Source organism: Chrysemys picta, chromosome 14, assembly GCF_011386835.1.
Source record: "Chrysemys picta bellii isolate R12L10 chromosome 14, ASM1138683v2, whole genome shotgun sequence".
Lineage (NCBI taxonomy): Eukaryota > Metazoa > Chordata > Testudines > Emydidae > Chrysemys > Chrysemys picta.
This window is the reverse complement of record NC_088804.1, coordinates 42915988-42938677: the sequence shown is the minus strand read 5'-3', so window position 1 is coordinate 42938677 and position 22690 is coordinate 42915988. Positions and strand designations below refer to the sequence as shown.

The following is a 22690-nucleotide window of genomic DNA, read 5'->3' as shown; positions in this document are numbered from 1 at the left end:
AATTAGATTTTTTTTTTTTTGGCTCCTCTCTTTCTTGTGGAGAAAGAAGAAAAAAAACATGGAATCATAGAAACGTAGGATTGGAAGGGACCTCAGTAGATCATCTAGTCCAGTCGCTTGCACTGAGGCATGACTAAGTATTTTCGATACCATTTCTAACAGGTGTTTGTCCAACCTATTCTTAAAAACCTCTAATGACAGTGATTTCCCAACCTCCCTAGTTAGGAAGTATTTCCTAATGTCTAACCTAAATCTCCCTTGCTGCAATTTAAGACCATTATTTCTTGTCCTGTTCTCAGTGGTTAAGGAGAACAATTTATCACCCTTCTCTTTATAACAACCTTTTACATACTTGAAAACTATCATCATGACTCCACTCAGTCTTCTCTTCTCCAGACTAAACAAACCCAATTTTTTCAATCTTTCCTTGTAGGTCGTTTTCTAGATCTTTAGTCATTTTTGTTGCTCTTCTCTGGACTTTCTCAAATCTATCCACATCTTTCCTGAAGTGTGTTGCCCAGAACTGGACACAGTTCTTCAGTTGAAGCCTTATCAGTGCTGAGTAGAGCAGAATAATTACTTTGTGTCTTGCTTACAACACTGCTGCTAATACATCCTTGAATAGTGTTTGCTTTTTTTTTTTTTTTTTTTTGGCAACAGCATTACATTGTTGACTCATATTTAGTTTGTGACCAACAGTAACCCCCGGATCCTTTTCTGTAGTCCTCCTTCCTAAGTAGGCATTTCCCATTTGTGCAACTGATTATTCCTTCCTAAGTAAAGTACTCTGCATTTGTTATTGAATTTCATCCTAATTCAGACCATTTCTCCAGTTTGTCAAGTTCATTTTGAATTCTACTCCAGTCCTTCAAAGCACTTGCAACCCTCCCAGCTTGGTATCACCAGTGAACTTTATCTGTGTCATTATCCAAATCATTATGAAGATACCGAATAGCACCAGACCCACGACAGAGCCCTGCGGGACCCCACTCACTATGCCCTTCTAGCTTGATAGTGAACCACTGACAACTACTCTCAGAGTACACTTTTCCAACCAGTTGTGCGCTCATCTTAGAGTAGGTTCATCAAGGCTGCATTTCTCTACATTGTTTATGAGAAGGTAAGACAGTAACAGAAGCCTCACTAAAGTTAAGATATGACATCTACTACTTCCCCCTCAACAACAAAGCTTGTTACCCTGTCAAAGAAGGATATTAGGTTGGTTTGACATGATTTGTTCTTGACAAATCCATGTTGACTGTTACTTACTACCTTATTTTCTTCTAGGTGCTTATAAAAAGATTGTTTGATTATCTGCTACATTATCTTTCCGTGTACCGAATTTAAGCTGCCTGGTCTATAATTTCCTGGGTTGTCCTTATTCCCCTTTTTATAGATATATACTATATCTATCTGTCTCTTTTCCAGTCTGCTGGGATCTCTCCTGTCCTCCAGGCGTTCTCAAAAATAATCACTAATGGCTCCGAGATCTCTTCGACCAGTTCCTTAAGTATTCTAGGATATATTTAATCAGGCCATGTCAACTTGAAGACACTTAACTTATCTAAGGGCAGGTCTATACTAGAAGTGCTACATTGGCATAACTACAGCAGGTCTAGAGAAGACACTATGTGGATGGGAGAGCACTCTCCCGTTGGTATAATTACTCTACCTCCATGAGAGTCAGAAGCTATGTCAGCGGAAGAGTGTCTCCCGGCGACATAGCCCCAATGTGGACAGCGTTTAGGTCTCTGTAATTCGTATTGCTCAGAGGGGTGGCTTTTTAAGCAGTAGTGTAGACTGCCCTAAATAATTCTTAATTCATTCTGTTCCAATTTTAACCTGAGGCCCTATCCCAGTTACACTGATGTTCACTATGTTAGTCATCCTATCATTGCTAACTTTTTTGGCAAAAACTGAAACAAAAAAAGCATTTAACACTTTGGCCATTGCTGTGTTTTCTGTTATTGTCTTTCTCTCCTCACTGAGTAATGGGCCCACCGTGTCCTTGGTCTTCCTCTTGCTTCTTTGTGAAATATTTTCTTAGTACTCTTTAGGTTCCTAACTATTTTAATCTAATTTTTGCCTTGACCTTTCTAATTTTGTTACTACATGCTTGTGTTGCTTTTTTGTATTCATCCCTCCTAACTTGACCTAGTTTCCACTTTTTGTATGACTGAGATTCAGTGTTGTTGATGATCTCCTGGGTAAGCCAGGGTGGTCTCTTGCCATAATTCTTATCTCTCCGACGCAGTGGGATAGTTTGCTCTTGTGCCCTTAATAGTGTCTTTTTTAAAAACTGCCAACTCTCATGAACTCTTTTTTCCCCTTAGAATTGCTTCTCATGGGATCTTACCTAGCAATGCTCTGAGTTTGCTAAAGTTTGCCTTCTCTAAGTCCATTGTCTGTATTCTGTTTTCCTTCCTACTATTCCTTAGAATCATGAACTCTACCATTTCATGAACATTTTCAGCCAAGCTGCTTTCCACTTTCAAATTTTCAACCAGATCCTGTTTGTCATAAAGGTTTTTCAAAGTCTTTCCCTACATTTTCCCTGCAAGGTTAAACCTCATTACATATTGTTCCGTCCTTGCTGATTGGTCAAAAGAGTGCATTTGGTTTCTAGGCACATCAACTGCCAAGGCCCAAATGTAAAACTATTAACTTTAAATATCAGCTTTGTGATTTTAACCTGGAGCTATGGATTCCTATCAAACTTGTGATCACATTGTTTAATCTGCTCTCCTTTCAAACTGTCTTCATCAGAGCAGGTTACGGAAATTTCCATTAACCGTGGCACACTAGTTTTAACAAATGAATAGAAATGTCCCCCTCCTTTACTATGTTCCAATACATACAATTTAAATACACCTCCCACTTCAAAACCGGATAATTTTGCACTTGTATCTCATGAGCCAAGTGACGCAAACGTCCTGATTAAGCAGCATTAATCACACAACAGACAGTGGAGGGAATGAGTGAAGAATATTAGAAATACACCTCTACCTCGATATAACACGACCCGATAGAACACAAATTCAGATATAATGCGGTAAAGCAGTGCTCCGGGGGGGTGGGGGGGGGGAGGGGAAGACAAGGGGCCAGGGCTTGCGCACTCCGGTGGATCAAAGCAAGTTCAATACAACACAGTTTCACCTATAACACGGTAAGATTTTTTGGCTCCCGAGGACAGCGTTATATCGAGGTAGAGGTGTAGTAAGTATACTCAACTTCCCCAGTGAAACCAGATATAAAAGCTCTGCTAGGCAGCTACAGAACAGCCCCCACTCTACTTACAATACAGTCACAATGTAACTTCAACCCCTCTTAAGGTAATATCCAAAGCTAGAACGTTAAGAGGGGGTTGATGCTAAACTTAGTTCTTCTTAGTCTTTTAAATTTTATCTTGCATACATTAATTCTCTTATATTTTCTAAATTCCTTGTAATAATTCCCATGTTAAGTGTGTAAGTGACAGAAACTTCATTTTCTCTCATCCTCATCCCTTGGAAGCATATTAAAGAAAGAGTGGAACATAGGGCAGTATACAGGAAGAGTCCAGATGGATTTTTTAAAACTTCTGAATGGTTTTTGCTCTATACTAATCCATGTTTATTTATGTATATAAAAACACTGTAGTTGCAAGGTGAAGTCTTCAAAGTCAGAAAAGAAAAAGAAAAGTTATATGCATAGAATCTAATGATATGATCACAAACTATTTCTATGGGACCCCTAGCTCCTTCAGTGTACAATCTGGACAGGAATGATGGAGGAAGTTACAGCTCACTCATTAACAACATTGATAAGAATCAATTTAGTACCTTTTATAGCCTCTTCAAAAGAACAAGGCTGTGCTGGGCTGGAGATTTCTTTCTTCACATTAACATTCAGAGTACCAGCTGTTGAGACAAAAGACATTGCTGAATCTCAAGTATGTTGAAAGCATTCTCACAAGAAATGGCTACTTACCTTACAGTAAAACTGTGGGTCTTCAAGAGGTTTTACCCATATATATTCCACTTTTGGTGTGCATGTGCCCAATGCACTTGAGTTCAGAGTCTTTTGGCCATTAATGTCCATTGCAGGCCATACTGGCACCCTGAGTGTCTTACTGCCTCTAATGGAGGGCATAAAGGGCAGGCCACCCCAACCACCTCTCCATTTCTTCACCAATATAGAACCTATATCTTTTCTGTCTCCTTGGTAGCACGGAAAGAGGGCAGGTTGTGGAATAGATATGGACAACACATCTCAAAGAGCCAAAGCTACTGTAAGTAAATAATTGTTTCTTCTTCGAGTGCTTGTCCATATTATACATATATATATTTATATTTTCCACTGTTGGAGACTCAATCAATGACCTAGATGACAGGAGGTGGGTGCCAGCAATCTACCTAAAAAAATTATTCCAAGAAAGCCCTACCAAAATAAGCATCAGATTTTGACGCTTCTACTGTGTAGTTATGCTTGGTAAACATATGCATTTAACTCCACGTAGCTACCCTACATGTCTCTCTAATTTTTCTCTACCCCTATACTGATTGTGCTTCACATTCCCCCTCACCAGATCTCTATCTCAAAGACCAAGTGCCCTCTTTTAAAGGTCAGCTGAGGTTAGTGGACCAGTCACAAGTGTACTGGCCCTGCTCTCACTTAAAGGGTCAATGGCACTCTGACATACCCTCAGAAGGCTTTTCAAAAAAAACGTTGCAACTGTATGGTGTGAAAAATGTGAAATACACATGAACTGATGATCAGAAAGTTGAGATGCATACTAGGATCTGTCCATCTCTGAGATATCACATCTGGCTGGGGAGGCAATTGCACTGGAGGTTGGATGGAGATATTCTTCTGGTTTGAGAACCAGAATTGCCTCAGCCATGCCTGAACTACCATGACTATTCTGGCTGAATCCTGCATGAGCTTCATGAAAACTCTTGGGATCAAAAGAATTGGAAGGTAAGTGTACATCAGTCCTGGGGATCAGGGGATCAGAAATGCATCAGACAGGGATGCCAGACTTGGTCCTCCTCTGGAGCAGAACTTTTGACACTTTTGTTTTCTTTGGTGGCAAAGAGGTCTATGACTGGATGACCCCACTAGAGTGGCCTTCACTGACCATTTGTGGTCACTTGCAAATAGTCTGCTGAGATCTGCCAGCACATTCTGTAATCCTGGTAAGTATTTCTGTCAGACTCATAGAAATTCCATAGACACACATTCATGACAAAGAATCTGCTCCCCCTTGTTTGTTTATATAAAAAATTATTGAAGTGTTGTCTGTCAGGAATTGACTTATTCAACCTTTTAGAACTCAGAGGAAAATCGTGCAGGCCCGATGAATGGCCCTTAGCTACAAGGTATTTATGTGAAGCCAGGCTTCCTGAAGAGTCCATATGCCCCATGTCTGAGGATTGTCCAAGTGGACTTCCCACCCCAATGTGAAGGCATCTGTCACCAATGTCTTTGATGGCAATTGTGGAGAGGACACTCGCAAACTTTGAGAGTCTTTCCACCAGCTTAGTGACAAGTGGTGCCAGCCGCTTCCGAGAGCAGTGCGAGGCCCACAGCGCCACGGGGGGCAATCCCGAGGGCCGGATCCAAAGCCCTGAGGGGCCAGATCCGGCCAGTAGTTTGCCCACCCCTAGTCTAGACAATACTCAGTCCTGCCGTGAGTGCAGGAGACAGTCCTATGATTCTATGTGTACAGGCACTCAAAAAAGAACCCATACAAAATACACAAGACACATTAGTTACATATTTCCAGGTCAAATTGGTCCTCATAAAATACATCAGTTTAACAATCATTCAGTAATTCACTTCTACTATCACATGAGGCCAGAAAACAATCAGGATAAATTCAGGAGGAAAATGTTCACTTACATTTCCTGACAAGATTACATCTTCTAATACAGATACCAAATAAGTAAAAGTGAAAAATAAGGGGAAAAAGTCTTTGAGTCATGCAAATGCTCCTGGAACCCTCTTCCCCATAATACAAAGAGATTGTGTACCATGAATACTAGTAAACACATTTTACAACACACATATGAAATACAGTTTTTGTGGCGCTGAATACAGATATTCTCTGAAGGCAACATCTCCAAACAGAAGACTCCCTTTGGGTCACTGGGCCAAAGACCTGAACACTAGACTGTACCCCACAAGCTCATTATAAACTTTGTGTGATCATTAATATTTTACCAAAGTTACTTTAGACATTCAACATAGGGAATAAATTTCTAGCTCTCTTCTCTCACAGTCAGATGATGTAAAGATATCTATCCATTCTACTGACAGCCATGTTGTGTACAAGTAACAGGTAGACCATGCATTGGGATTTTCAAAGGAGTCAAGGGAGTCAGGTGTCCAACTCCCCTGAGTTAAAAAAAAAAAAAAAAAAAAAAAGAAAAAGAGTATCTCAGCCTACGGACTACAAATAGCTGCACTGAAGGTTTTCATCATAGCAAAGCTTTTATGTCTTTTTAACAGGTTTACAGTATATAATCTCTCAGGCATTTGTAATTAATGTATAACTCCAATATCTAGCTGCCGCTCTCAACATTTCTCTAATCTTAATGTTTCACAGAGACCATATTCATGAGAGTTCTCCTTGAATTTCTTTGCTCAGTAGAAATAGCAATGAGAGACATAGGACAGCAAGACATCAGGTTCTTATTATATTCTCATTTTGAAGCATAGAGAATAACACACAAAAGTCCTATGTATCAAGGTAAGAGTACATCCCTAGTGATGACGTTGCTGAATCTATTACATCTCTCCTTGTTCTCACCCTGATTGACAGAAAACAGAAGATGAGACTGACAGCTGATCAAATATATATATAGCACTAAAGTGAAGAGCTGTAGGTTTACTAGTTAAAATAATCATTAACTAGCATTTCAGAGGAATTTTGTGTCTAAAGACTATGTTACCAGCATGGGAATAACAATGAGCCTCATATTCACTCCCAATGTAAGCACAATTTTCTGTGCACACACCTGTGTGAACCCTGTTGTGTTATGATGACAATTTTCTGTCCATTGCAAAATGTGTCCAGATAGGATTTGCACATTAAAATTCTTCACCTGCATGCAGTTATTACTGCACTAATGAGTGCATGTAACCTGTGGGAAGTGCAGTTGAAGCCTCACTGAAAATGAGATCCAATACATGGAAGTCTGGGAATAAGAGAAATTGTTACTCTCTCTCTCTCTAGAGGCACTTCCTTACAGTCACAGGCTCGTACAGTGGCGCTAACAGAGCTTGCACGACTCTTACATTCACCCTTTGTTTTATGCTGACTATGCTTCTGCTCTAGGTGTTGAACTGTAGCTAGGCAGAACTTTTCATTGCCCTTTTTGCCATTACATAGGAGATCCCCTTGCATGACAGCAAGACCTCCCCATATAAACAGAAGTAAATAAAATCACATCCCCTAGGAGTACCATTAAGTTGCATATCTTATTTCTGCAGTGTAAGAGCCTCACAATGTATAGGTCATATTAGTGAATTATGGGACATCAGTCATGTAAAATAAAGTCACATCTGATTCCCAGGCTAAGACAGTCAATAGTTTTCAAAGTTAAAAATAAAAAGAATTAGCAGTGTACTTCTGAAGTTTAATTTTCATTTCTAAATTGAACAAGCAAGCTGGGTACTGTATTAGAGATTGTGGCATCAAAACCAGAAATATTTGTATGATTTGCACCCTTCGGTCTTTCTACACAGAATGTTCGGTGCTATTTATTTTGCTGTATCTTCCACTGCAAACACCTGTACCTTCGCTTGCCCTGCAGCTTGGGGTCTTCCTTTTTTGAACTTATATAAACCTGAAATTGATACTACTATGTGAAAGCAGCAGCCTGTATCTGGCTGGGATTCCCTCGCTACATGCCATAACAAGGATGGAAGTTAACCCTTCAGACCTCATTACTTGACAGAGCAGATTTTGCTAACAAGAGGAGCGCCTAGAATATTCACATTTCTGATGCCAATATAACAAGTAACTAGAGAAATTTTGATAACCTGCAATGATCAAAGTTTACTGAGACTGAAGTAAAACATTTTGATAGTCAGTTAAATATTGCACAGTCTACGAGAAAACAAAAGCCTTCGATTTTATTTTATTTTTGAGTAGTGACGAAACATTTGCTCCCTAATTCTTCCTCAAGTCCCTTTCCCTCTATGGTTACCTGTCTGCCATGAGTAGGGTCTCCTCATCCTTTGCAAGCCTTTTCACCGCAACTAATACAATTGCTATTTGACTTCGTTCTGTGCTTAGCCTCCTGTTAGAGATGAATGTTAGGACTCAAGATCCAGGGTGTAGACAGCTGAGCCCTAAAGCTAACTATTTGCGTTCATGACACCCCTAAGGGTGGCTCTCCCAGTACTCGACAGCACACACCATCATCTTTATTGCAATCATGACGGTTACTGTCCCTCCCTATATTAGGGTCTGGGGAACAGAAGAGTCCTCAGCTGAGGGAAGGAACCAGGAGCCTTTCAAAGTGCTTTGGCCAGTAGAGGAACTGTCATGTTAGTGACTCAAAACATTCTTCCTAGAATGCCTTGAAATTTCAGAAGGCTGCTAAAGCACCCATATGTGCCACTTATCAAAGAAGAAATGTCATTGTAATGGTATATTATTACTGAACATGTATATTTGTTGAAAAGCCTATTGCCCAACTTCACACAGCTGCTACCCTTGTTAGCCCCTTTCTCTCTGCTTCAATATTCAAAAATTAAAACCAGAAAAAATCTTGCAGCCATTTTGTCCATTCCCTCCCCGCATGTCTTCACTTTACGTACATGTATCTGGAGTGTATGTAAATGACTGCACATCATGTGATCTTCCAGCATTGGTCACCACATATATCCCCACAGAAACAGATGAGGTTATTTTCTGGTCGTGATATGGTGGCACCTTCACAATAAGATGATTCTGTATTGCAAGGAGAGAGAGTTCATATTAGAAAGATTTCTTCATTATTTTAATTGCAATTTAAAAGGTAACTATTATCCATCCAAAGCAAGCCAAATCAAAGCAAAAAATGGACTAGCACAAACACTAGCAAATACATTCTAGTAATTTGGGGAAGAGATAGCTCAGTGGTTTGAGCATTGGCCTGCTAAACCCAGGGTTGTGAGTTCAATCCTTGAGGGGGCCATTTAGGGAACTGGGGTAAAAATCTGTCTGGGGATTGGCCCTGCTTTGAGCAGGGGGTTGGACTAGATGACCTCCTGAGGTCCCTTCCAACCCTGATATTCTATGTTTCTATATTCTATTCTAAAAGAAAACCTGTAAGAAGTGCAGGGGGGAAGGCGGTGAAGCTGTGCTTCTGTTAAAAGAAATGGACAACCATGTGGAGCTGAAAAGGACACTGGAATGTTCTGCCTACAGTGCTTATTTGTAACATATAATGTAAATGGAGCGGGAAGAGTGGGAAAGACATACACATACCCCCTTGAACTCCGGCCCTGATTCAGCAAAATACTTAAGCATGTGCTTAACTTTAAAACCTGTGCTTAAACCCCACTGAAGTCAAAGAGAATTAAGTACACGTTTAAGTACTTTGTTGAATCAGGGCCTCTGTACTCAATATGAGCAGAGGTTCAGGTTCTGGCAACTCAGGCAAAGAGAACCTGAGTACAAGAGTCCAGTACATCTCCTGAATTCAAGATATTTACCATTTCATAGGTACTGGCAAGTTATGTAAACACAGAAGATATGAAAAAGAGAAAAGAAAAGACAAGGCAAGGGGCAGAAGAGTCAAAGGGCTGCCGTATTCATTTGTACTTCCCTCTAGTCCCTTTTATTCTGCAGCATTACAAGAGTTTTATGGTAATTTTTGCGTGGAAGGTTTCAGTCATTTCTATCGCCTACCCTTTAAAGATAACATATTACGTGAATGCAGCAAAAAAGTCCTGGTAAATAAAAGCTCCCAATTCAGTTTCCTAGTATTTGAAATTCTTTTTGCTCAAGAACATTTGAATGAGTATTTGCAAGAATGTTCACAGAAAGTAAAAGTGTCACACAAATATTTGCTGGAGTATTCACACCAGATGTGCTTTTGCAGCCATTTGGAAAAGATCTTTTAATTCGCACAAAAAAGAGTCAAACAATTACGGATAACAAATAAATGTGTAAACACCCTGTGACGTTGCACTCTATATGATTTTATGAAAATATGTTAATGATCGTGAATATAATGTAACTGGAATATGCTTCATGCAAAAAGTCTCTTGTAAGGTTTCACTACAAAGCTTATAATCTACTGAGTGTGTTCATCCTATTTGTATGAATGCATCATTCTTATATCTGAAACTAGAAATATGAAATATAACTCTGAGGTCCTACTGTAATTATGCAAAGTGTGGGCCATTAATGGTGGTTTGGAATCTTGATGGCTCTCATTAACCAGAACAATTGACTGTAGATGGCTCTGTTTACTTGTAAGCCTTCCTGTGAGTCAGGAAGGCTTGGGGATCTCACAATGACATGTGATCATGTCACCTGAACTGGAATCCATCTTTAACCTGGTGCTTTTCCATTAAGAAGGAGGGGTGGGAACCCAGAGAGGAACAAAGGTTTCCTGTCTTGTGCAAAAGATATATAAGGGGGTGGAACAGAACAAAGGGGGCTGCAGTCATGAGAAATCCCCTAGCTACCACCTGAGCTGGAACAAGGACTGTATCAGGGGAAAGGATTGGGCCCAGACTAGGAAGGCATCCAGCCTGTGATAGAAGCTTACTGAAACATCTCTGAGGGTGAAATTTTATCTATGCTCACTTTCTTACTGTATTAGGCTTAGACTTGCGTGTTTTATTTTATTTTGCTTGATAATTCACTTTGTTCTGTCTGTTATTACTTGGAACCACTTAAATCCTACTTTTTGTATTTAATAAAATCACTTTTTATTTATTAATTAACCCAGAGTATATATTAATACCGGGGGTGGGGGAGAACAGCTGTGAATCTCTCTCTATCAGTGTTACAGAGGGCGAACAATTTATGAGTTTACCCTGTATAAACTTTATACAGGGTAAAACGGATTTATTTGGGGTTTGGACCCCATTGGGAGTTGGGTATCTGAGTGCTGGAGACAGGAACACTTCTTAAGCTGTTTTCAGTTAAGCCTGCAGCTTTTGGGGGACGTGGTTCAGGCCTGGGTCTGTGTTTGTAGCAGGCTAGCGTGTCTGGCACAACCAGGCAGGGCACTGAAGTCCCAAGCTGCCAGGGAAAACAGGCTAAGAGGTAGTCTAAGCACATCAGGTGGCAGTCCCAAAGGGGGTTTCTGTGATCCAACCCATCACAACCTGTTTGCAAATAGTTCATGAACAGAAAAAGTACTGCTGTTAAATACATAGGTCATCCAGTCAGAGAAATGAAATGTCAGGTGATGTGGGTAATTAATCACACAGTGTGAATAGCAAATAAACATCAGCAGAAGCAATCATGAACAATCCACAGACCAACATTTGTTCCCCAACTATCTGTCCAACCATTAGAAATAAGAAATTGGTAAAAACTGTGTTTGTGGGCAATTTACCAACAGAAAAAAAAAATGACCAGCTCCCGTCAGCACTGTTTGCAATATTAATTCAACCTACAAGCCCCCTAACTGTATGCAAAGATTAAGTCATTAAGTCAAAAGTGTAACTAAACTAGAAAAAAATTCAGCCAGACACAAAGAGCATAGAGAAGATACAATGCTTTTCCCCCATTGATAACACAATAACTCCCCAGTTGAAAGTCGTGGGCAAAATTTTAGATCCTTCCTTTTAACTATGTAATATGTACTATAACCTTTTACCAACTATTACATAAGGAGTCTCATTCACTGGCAAAACTGAGAAGAGAGTATAGCAAAGTAGTACCATTTTACTCACATATAGGTTCCTTGTATTTTCTGCTTATTATTTGTGTGTTAACACAGACAACCTGTTCTACGAGCTGTGCAAGTTATTTCTGTTAACCTTGCACAGCCAGCAAGAGCAGAATTTGAGTCATTACACATTTTCATGTTTACTAAGTTCCCATTCTATTTAGTGTTTTATACCACACAGCCATCATTGTGGTATCTAAGTGCCCAATTACAAAACCAAGTTACATTTATGCAAACCCACTAACAATGGGGTTGCTTTGGTGTCACTAAGGGCATAATTTTGTGAATGGAACCTTTATTTTTCCTTATAACACACCATAAGGGAAGATCCTAGATTAATTGCCAGTGCCACAAACTCCGAGGGGGGAAAAAACCACTTAATTTTACTTGGAAATGTTGCCTAATCTGGACTCAATAAGAGAAATAACTTGCAAGTTCACAATGCTATTTTTTCTTGTCAATTTTTGGACTAGAACTGCACTTTAAATTCTGTTTTTGAAGTTTTAAACAAACTGATGTCAAAGACATCATTCCATAACATTTCTTTAGATTGCTAGGGATAATAAATAATATTCTTTCCAGCTAAAACCCAGTTTAGAAATCCCTTACAGCCAAGTCTGAATAAGACAACACTGCATTCTAAGTGAGTTTACACATCACACAGTGGGGCCTTCTGCAAATCACCCCTTAGCTTTGCCTCAGTGAGCCTTTAGTTAGGTTTCTGTATAGTAGCTTCTTCATTTATTCTAGATGGGTTGAGTCCTGTTACCTCAGAACATTTATCTTCTTATGAAATGCCACAGTACTTCTGGTTAGCTAGAGCGCTCAAGCAGCTGGCCCGCAAATTTAATCTAGAGGGCAGTGGTAACAGGGAACCTTCAGGAAAAGGTCCTCAACTCTGGCAGTCCAACAACAGAATCAATGAATTTCAGGATCACATTACAAAGTTACCTCTCCTAGGTCCTTCTGGTGGAAGAGATATAATCTAGAGTTTTAATATGAGGGTGTGTGTAGGGCTGTGTGCTTTATTGTAAAACTGAACATACCTAGAGCCATAGGTAGTCCTGTTTTACAGAAACGGAAATAGATTTTAAAAAGACTAGTAGGATAGGGAACCAACTGAGGATAATCTCATCCTTGGGAAAGGGGTATGGAATGCCTCATAGAAATATCCTTGAAAGCAACAATCCCAATGAGAGCTTTTTTTTTTAAATATAAACACACTAGTTGGGGTGGAGAGGGACTCCCATCAAAGAAGAGATTCTCTATGTCATAGAGCTTTGCCTTCATGCTCTCTCTTTCTGGGGCTTAGTATTTTCCTTTACTAAGGAGGGCAGCTAAGTTAAACATGTTTCTGTACCTTTTTTTATGCTGTTTTTCAATCTTAAAATTGACTATCTGCCTTAGTGTTTGTGAGTTGGCAAAAGTACAACCAGATACTCAGTTTTGACAGATGCTTTCTGTGTTAAGAAATTATTACCCTCTATTAAGTGCAAAAATCTATGTTAAGGGAATATTAAGATTGGAAGTCTGAATGGACAAAAAAATCAAGTAGTAAGTAAAATAAGTATGTAAAATTACAGATTGTGCATGTGATAAACACATTGTTTTTCGTTTTTTTTTAATTTTTCCCTCAAAGTTAGCTAAGTATTATTCTTTACTTGTAGTGCTAACTGAAAATGGAACTTTAGAGTAGAATATCTTTCTTAACATTAACAATTACCACAAAACTATCATGCTTCCAGTATATAGTATGTGAAATCATACTAGATACAATTTCCTTAATTATATTCTTTGCATTTTATGTATGAAGAGCAAGCCTTCCTGGTCTCTACTGGCCAAGACAATAGAACAAAGCTAAGAATCAAGCTTTTATTTTGAGTGATGATGCAGGGAACATTTTCAGATATTTGTATACAATGCTTGAGTAAGTACCTGATGAAATAATTCCATGTCTATTTCAGCTTCTGCTTTCCAAGAGTTTTCATCTGATTTAAAGTAAAAAAAAAAAAAAATAACTTTTATTGCACATTTATACAAAACTAAAATATTATTTTGGTGTCCTCAATAGAGTTGCTATAGTATTTGCTGCTTCATTAGCTCTTAAGAAGTGGAACAAAACCAAGTAGTAGGATTTTAAACCCAAATATGTCCTCCTTTCCTCAGCCCACGCCCCTGTATTTTTCACACTGACCAGAAATATTCTCTTGGAAGATCACTTTTGTTCCCTTAAGAAAGTTCTTGCCAATCAGAAAGACTTCCTCTTCCCCCTTCACTGAACAGCTGTGCAAACTTTTCTTGAGGATCTCTGGCACGCCAGCTGGTTGAGCTACAATTGGAAGGACAAGCAGTTTAAAATAGAAAGGAACACTAATAGTGCTTGACAAAAAGGTATTTTCCTTTACATAATTTCAAGCAAAGATCAAAATCATTCCAAACCTCTGCCTGTACTTACACAACAGATTACAGAAGTTGGCATGAAACTTAGGAACTATTTGTTTCCAGTATTTCATTACACATGGTAAAACAGTTGTGACCTGTAAATTCTCCATTTGGGTGATATGTACCCCAAAATCACTAACAAATTATGCACATTCCTTTTCTCATGAAGAGGAAATCATAGACGATTAAGAATGGAAGAGACCTCAGGAGGTCATCTAGTCCAACCCCCTGCTCAAAGCAGGATCAACACCAACTAAATCATCCCAGCCAGGGCTTTGTCAAGCCGGGCTTTAAAAACCCCTAAGGATGGAGATTCCACCACTTCCTTAGGTAAGCCATTCCAGTGCTTCACCACCCTCCTAGTGAAATAGTGTTTCCTAATATCCAACCTAGATTTCCACCACTGCAACTTGAGACCATTGCTCCTTGTTCTGTCATCTGTCACCACCGAGAACAGCTGAGCTCCATCCTCTTTGGAAACCTCCCTTCAGGTAGTTGAAGGCTGCTATCAAATCCCCCCTCACTCTTCTCTTCCAGAGACTAAATAAGTCCAGTTCCCTCAGCCTCTCCTCATAAGTCATGTGCTCCAGACCCCTAATCATTTCCGGTGCCCTGTGCGTGAAGGAGATTGCAAGGAATGGCACAAACTGAACTAGCTGTAGAAATTAAGTTCAGGTTTCATGAGTGCAACCAGCACAAACCATTAGTTTTACAGTAAAAGAGACAGCATCAACTTATTTTTAATTGACTAGTTTTTTAAATTCCATTTTCGGTTTAAAATTCCAGTATGGTCTGATTTAAAAACAAACAAATATTAGTACCTTTTGTAAAGAGCTTTCTGCTTCTCTACTTATCAGCATCTCTTTAGCAAGAGAAAAACTGAGTAATTATCTGATCATATATGGAATCATTTAATCTGATTATACAAAATGTGCTTCCAAAAGCACAAAGTAAACAAACTGGAAAAAAAACTGTATTATTCTAGTCAACTATAGGAGTCTTAAGTCTTACAGTAAAGTGAGTACAACTTTTTTCACACAAAAATATTATTTTCAAGTTGTTAATGTCCCTTTAAGGTAGTAACAGTTATCTAATGATCCACTAATATATAAGCACGTTATTCATTTGGACATAAAGCAAAACTATTGCTGAAGCTGATCATCTATTTTTAGTTTAGAAGCAGCAAAAAAAGTTTTTGCTTTGCCTGAACAACTACAGAGGAGAAATCAAACACTACTGTTTTGCTTTGTGTCTTCTCCATATGCAAGCAGATCCACAAGCAAATCTAAACACCTACAGGCACAACTCAGAGACAGCACAAAATAGCATGTTCAAGTCCATAAAAAGTTTTTTTATGACAAAGCTTACTCAGTTCTGTGAAACTGAAGCCATAACAGATTTCAGTAAAACCATTCCCATAGTACCTTTACTTTTATTACATTATTGCTACTCTCTTGGCTGACACACTGGGGATTGAACAGATGACCTCCAGAGCTAAAAGTGTGAACTGCTAAAGTTCTGTAGCCAAGGGCTGCAACAACTCTCATCCTCTGTGAATCAGCACCGAGGAGGACTCAAACACACACTCACCAATGAATTACAATTACACAGGCCCTCAATTCTCTGTGAATCAGAAGCCAATGGCAATATATATTAATGTACGTATTAAATTTTGTCCTTGCTGTGATTTATTTCTATGATTCTCAGACAACTCATCAGATAAGATTGTACCCTCATTAAATAAAAAAATGGAGTGTCAACTGATAAAATAGTGAAAATAAATATAAATTATTGTAAAGTATTTTACTAACATTTTGGAGCACAGCTTACAAAAGCAATGCCTTCCCTTCTCTAGGATCCCAAGTGTCAATAGCAAACTTTAAAATAGCACTTTGACTGTAAACCTCTATTTTTTATAATTTATATGAAATTCCACTTCCCAATAGATTTCCTACAACCTTTTCTACTCACAGTTTAAGACCTTGGTGGCATAAGGTTGCCAAATGAGGCCTATTTTGAGGGTTCATATTAGTCTTCTACATATTAATTATATACAAGGAACTGGACTGTGACCACTCCAAATCATGTTACTTTTGACCTTTTAAAAAGGACCTTTTCTACAAGGGTTACATTGGTTTGCTAGGTAATCATTAAATATCTATTGACTAAATCAAGGCAAAAACAGTGTTTAGAAAAGTTTTAATTGATTTATGCTTCGTATTATACATCAAAACTATTTAGATTCTGAACTCCTCAGGGTAGTGAATGTGCCTACTTGCGTGCCTTCTACAGTGCCAAGGACACTGCTGGCACTCTCACGGATATACCAGCAGCTTCCAGCTACACAGCCCTATACAATTAAACAAGAACATTTTTAAGCTTTATCTTAAGAAATGAAAGCACATACAAGTGCAGTAAAAGGTACATTGCAAACAAGTCACATTGTTAACATACCTGAAGTATAGGTTTATAAGCAAAAAGTAACTCAATATAATTGATATGCCACTATTCATCCTGTATGTTCATTAGTGCTACTTGGTAGGCTAAAGGTTAAGAATAGTAATACTTCTGTTAAAGGGAAAAGTGAGAAAAACAGGAAAATGAAATAAGGTTACAGACATGCCAAAAACAAGGAAATGTTCTTTGTATTGAGTTTGTTTTTTCCATGGCATATTTGACCAATTATTTTGACGCACTTGTTTATAAAACTACAGATAAGTATACAAAAGTTATTTACATTATATGTATGTAACTAAATTTGCATACAAATAGGTAGTGGTAGTCTTTACATAGTTAATATATTGGCATTAATGTAACAATCAAATCTTTCTCCCTTCTCCCTCTATATTTTGTATAGTTAAGGCAAATTTTTGTTTTCATACAACATTCAGTTTATTTCCCATTTAAGAGACCTGAAGTATTTAGGATCTCAGACCTCCAAACACAATAAAAAGTTGTGGAGAGAAAATGAAAGAAAAAGAAAAACGCAAAAACGTATGGATGCTCTTACTCTCCATGGTCCCAAGGCTCCTTTCCTGCTGGGAGGAAGGGAAGAAGCTCCCCCAATCCTCTTGCTGCCCCCACTGGTGGTGGCTCCCAGGAGGAAGAGGTTGCACAAGGAACGGAGAATAAAAGACATCCCGCCATTCTAGTACTGACATCTCTGGGACTGACTCCATATGGAGTAAGAACCTCTAACCTTCTGCTGCAACCTATGGTTTTGTCTCCCATACTGTTCACTTTAATACAAATCTTCAGCCCACACACGTGTTTTCAATGTCAAAAAGAACATTCTAACATTCAGTGGTAAAAAAAATTAATTTTCCATTGTCTTAATCAGAACTGAACTAACTTCTGACCTGATGAACTGCTATAACTCTACAAAGCTGTCTACCCACTTCTACTCCTGAAAGCTAGGCGGCGACAACTACATTTACAATATAACAATGATGTTAACAGCCTGTAGCAGAAAAGGTTATTTCATTTTGTGATCAGCTCAAGGCAATGCGGTCAAAAATGTTTCAACTTTCAAAACCAGCATGTGGCTTAATTACAAATCAGAAAATTATGACCTAAAAAGGATTAAAAAAACCTGACAATGTTCCAAGGAAATTTCAACTCTAGGTTTAACAAGATCTTTGTGTTGGTGGATTTTGTTTGTTTTGTTTAACACCGAATATTATAGCTGGATTAAATGAAGCACAAAGGTTTATAGATGACTTGCCCTGAGGCAACACAGTGAGTCAGTGATTTAAATCAGATTAAAACCCAGCTTCCTCCGATTCCAATTTTTACTTTGCTACTTACTGCATAAAATTGGAGAGGAGGGTGTCTGGAGCGTTAAAGTTGAGCCATCTTTCCGAGTGATGTTTACACGAAACACCAATCTGGCACGGGTGCTTTTTTTCTTGGAACCAGCAATCCCTATTCGAGCTTCAACGTCTGCGTTTCTCAACTTCAGTATTCCTACGCAATCAACCCTAGCAACACACAACATTAGAGTTAGTAATCCAGTAGGACTTCCAAAACTGCAACTATAAAACTTACCAGAACCTGGAGTTCAGTAGGTTTACCAGCTCAATAAATCCATTCAGATTTGTTTACCGTGCAACAGAGTCAGAATTTTTTAATGCAGTTAGAGTCCAAAGCAGTTCATGTGCCTTAACACGACAGGGCACTGAAAACACATCTCTAAGTGAGTTATATCACCCTACCCTCTTCTCATCTCTGCCTGCTTTGTCCAGGAGATGAAGAAGCAAGGGAAAAAGTAGTGAGAAACTATGAAGACTGCAAACCTAGAGAACTTCACTTTACTCCATATTAGCTCTGCCAGCGACTCAATTTGCCTCTGCAGATCCCCATTCCCCCACTCTTGGAGACTGAAAAGCTAGTTCTGAGGGAGTAATGCAAACTAGGGATATGAAGGGCTACTTTACCAAAATTCTATCTCCACTCTAAGCTTCTTTACCAAGACAGTAATGCCTTGGCTGAAAGCACGAAGAAACTTCACATACTCACATGGTTGACTTATGGCTACTGGAATCTGGTGCATGCAAATGTGCAGTGCCTAACACAAAGGGGCCCTGGTCCATGACTACGGCCCTTAGCTGCTAGAGTAATACAAATAAATAATAAGTAGTAGATGCATGTGTGCCCTTAGTAAAAAGGGCCCTACACAATATCAGATGTGGGCCAGCAGCATTCTGCATGACATTTCACCAGCTATTTAGACAGGCATTCCGTAGACATGGAATAACCGCCTCACTTTTCATTACATGGAAGAGACTGTAGTAGTTATGAAAGATCTTAGTTCTGACATGCAGGTTGTATTGTCCATCATTACCTTTGTGTGTTTCTGATGAATCGAAGAAAATATGCACAGGTGTTTCTGATGGCTCTTAATTTCAAAAGATTGATATGGAGAACTGCTTCCATGGGAGACCACTTGCCTTAAACCTTGCGGTCATTTAGGAGGGCTCCCCGGCTTATTAGAAAGGGGTCTGTTGCTCGAATCTGCATCGGTGGGGGCTGTATGAACAGAGATGCTTGGACATTGAATGGTTCTTTCCACCAGTCATGGGAGTGTTTGACAGTGGAGGCCATTGATAGTGGCTTGCTTAGTCTGGCCTTGTTCGGAGAATAGACACATTGAACCACATCTGCAGACACCTCATGAACAACAGGGAGTGTGGCGTCATGAATGTGCATGCTGCGATGTGTCCGAGAAGCTGCAGGCAATTCCAGTCGTCCATGCATGGGTAGATTACAACACCCAACGTTGGCAGGTGCACTTCTACGAAGGACAGGACCTTGGAGAATATTCTGGGTGTGGACAAGAGGCCAGATGGGAGCACTCTGTACTGATAATGGTTCCGCCCAAATGTAAATTAAAGGAATTTCCTGTGAGACTGTCAGATTGAAATGTGGAAGTGGGCATCTTGTAGGTCGAGGGCGAAAACCAATCTCCTTGCTCCAGAGTTGGAATAATGGCTGCTCGTGTGACCATCTTGAACTTTTGCACCTTCACATATCTGTTTAGCACCCTTAGACCTAGTATGGGTCTCCAGTCTCCCTTTGCCTTGGGGATCAGGAAATATCGGGAGTAAAATCCCTAGCCTGTGAGGAGAGTAGGGACTGGTTCTATGGCCCCAATGCACATCAGATCTACTTCCTGATGGAATAGACTCTCGTGAGAAGGGTCCCTGAAGGGACGGTGGGAGTCGGGGAGGGATGTGAAGTGGATGGTGTAACCCTTCAAAATAATCTCCAAAACTCATTTCTCCGAGGTGATGTTCTCCCAACTCCTATGGAAGAGAGTCAAGTGACTTTCAAAGTGACGTGGTAGTTCTATAGATAGCAGTTGCCGTTGTTGCAAGGAATGGTTGTTCAGGGCCCTGACCAAAGCATCAAAACTGGTGCTTAAGAGGACAAGGGTTGAGAGATAGAGGATCAGGAAGCTGATGGCTTCCATTTTTGCATCCTGGATCTCTTATGTTGCAGCTTGTAATACCACTGTGACGGTGGGAACTGAGGTGTTTGGGATCTGTGAGGTGGTTGTGAGCCCTATTTTCTCATCTGTCCAGCTGTGTAGATTCCCAGGGAGCATAGCGTGGCTCTGGAATGCTTTAATGTGTGGAATCATGGGTCAGCCTTACCAGCGAAGAGTTTGGGACCTTCAAACAGCAGGTCCTCGACTGTCATTTGCACTTCCTTGGGCAACCCTGAAAGGTGTAACCAGGATGCCCGCCTCATTACCGCTGCCATCGAGACTGAGCGGGTCACTGTGTCTGCAGCATCCAGTGCCATCTGTAGTGCTGTTCTGGCTATTAACTTCCCCTCTTTGACAATGACCTGAAATTGTTCTTTTTGCTCCTCTGGCAAGTGATCAATAAACGTATTGAGTTACCCATAATTTACATAGTTAAACTTAGCCATTACAGCTTAGTAGTTTGAGACCCCGAATTGTAATGTTGCTGACGAGTGTGCCTTCTTCCCAAAAGGTCTAGCCTCTTCCAATCTCTATCATATGGGGTTGACTTGGCACGATGTTGCTTTCCCCGTGTGTTAACTACATCCATTACTATAGAGTTAGGTTGAGGGTGAGTAAAGACGAAGTGAGGTCTGCCTCCTTGGGAGGGGGTAGGGGAGAGAACGTAACAATTCTTATAGACTCTTTTACACGTCAGTGTAATGGCGGCTGCCAGATTCATTTGCCAGGGTCCAGAAGCACCTCGTTAATTGGGAGGGCAATTCTGGAGGAGGAGGAGGAAATGTGGAGAATATTCACCAGCTTGTGATGGGAGTCTGTCACCTTCTGTAAGGTAATTTGAAGCTCATCTGCTAGTAAGGTCCGGAAAGAGTCTAAGTCATCTGCCAGCAATGGAGGAAGGGGCATCACAGCCTTATTTGGTGAGGAGGAGATGTTTGCTGGTGGGATAGTCTTTGCTTTGAGCTTGGCTTCCTGCCCCTCAAAAGTTTCTCTCTCAGGTTCCGGGGCTCTGGACATTGAAGCCATAGGGGAAATGTCTAGTGGACTCTCTCTGAGAGACACCTAATGCTTGTAAAGTGTGGGATCTGTACATTGCTCATGGATCCCAATACAGGCACTGAGGGGCAGGAGGGCATGGGTGGTCATGGTAGTCCCCACAGATGGCAGACAGTACCAGGCTTGAGGGTCGGAACAAGGGTGCAATTGGCAGGGCAGGCTCTAGTGTTTTTGCCGCCCCAAGCGGGGGGGGGGGGAGGGGAGGAGGGAGCCGATCGTGATCGGCGGCAGCTCTACCACCGCCGCTTCATTCTACGGTGGCAATTCGGTGGCAGGTCCTTCGCTCTGAGAGGGAATGATGGCCCCGCCGCCGAATTGCCACCGAATGGCCGGACATGCCGCCCCCCTCTTCATTGGCCGCCCCAGGCACCTGCTTGCTATGCTGGTGCCTGAAGCCGACCCTGGCAATTGGGGAAGTCCCGCTGTTGTAATGGTGGGCCACGCTGTGAGGCCAGAGAAAGATAATCATCCTGCTCACTGCCCGACTCCTGGCTAGAAAAGGGTGGTGCTGACTGGGGTTGTGAGGGTAAATGGCCCAGTGCCTGTGGTGATACCTAGATGTGCTTGGTACTTGGACCCTGGTACCAAGTAGTGGGGATTCCAGTTCTTCCACAACTCCTGCGGTATCATTGATACGCTCAGCACCATCAAGGAGTGCCAGTGCTGACTTGTCGGAACCGACTGTTGTTTATGTGAGGAATGCTCCAATAAGGGTTGCTTTGACACACTCAGTGCCGAAGATGGTTTTGTCAGTGCCTATCTTTTAGAGGTGGTACAATTTCTGTCTTTATCTCTGGGAGGTGGGGCCATTGCTTCCAAACCACTGCCCATGGGATCTTTAGGCCCGGGGAGTCAGTGATATTGACTGAGGTGGGCGAACACACTGGGGATCCCCTCTGGCTGGCCAACAACTAGGTTTAAGGGCTCAGAGCCCTTTTTCTAGCAGCTTTGCAGGGGAGAATCAGCCGACTTTTTTTTGCAATTCTATCCCTTTGCAGGATCAAGTTCTGGGGATGATCTCTGTCTTGGAGGGGTTTCAGGACTGGGGTCAGCTGGTGGTTGGAGTGCACCCTCCATGAAGAGAAGTTTTAACTTGAGCTCCTGGTTCTTAGGAGATGTCACCTCATCTCTGTGAACTTTTGCAGAATAAGTGCCTCTCCAAGACAACAGACACAATGAGAATGCCTGTCCGTTACTAGAATTGCCCCATTGCAGGAGAGGCATCTTGTGAAGGTGGCGGAACCAAGCAGGTGATTGCCCACAAAAAACGCGGGAAATTTTTAAAAGAAAAATTTTTCTTTTCTTAGAACGGAAA

At 40.6% G+C, this 22690-nt stretch overlaps 1 protein-coding gene across 9 annotated transcripts in view; it reads right to left on the bottom strand.

The window, feature by feature from the left end:
• The window catches only part of NFAT5 (nuclear factor of activated T cells 5), a 149252-nt gene that overhangs the window by 28278 nt on the left and 98284 nt on the right, over positions 1 to 22690 (bottom strand). For 8 of the 9 annotated variants that reach the window (XM_005310572.5, XM_042852038.2, XM_005310573.5 and 5 more), the window contains 5 exons: positions 18138 to 18310; positions 14083 to 14217; positions 13824 to 13876; positions 8812 to 8944; positions 3822 to 3899 (listed from right to left, as the gene is read on the bottom strand). In XM_005310572.5, the coding sequence (XP_005310629.1) occupies positions 3822 to 3899; positions 8812 to 8944; positions 13824 to 13876; positions 14083 to 14217; positions 18138 to 18310 (572 nt within the window). The remainder of the gene's footprint in view (positions 1 to 3821; positions 3900 to 8811; positions 8945 to 13823; positions 13877 to 14082; positions 14218 to 18137; positions 18311 to 22690) is intronic. The other variant, XM_042852039.2, reaches the window with a different exon arrangement.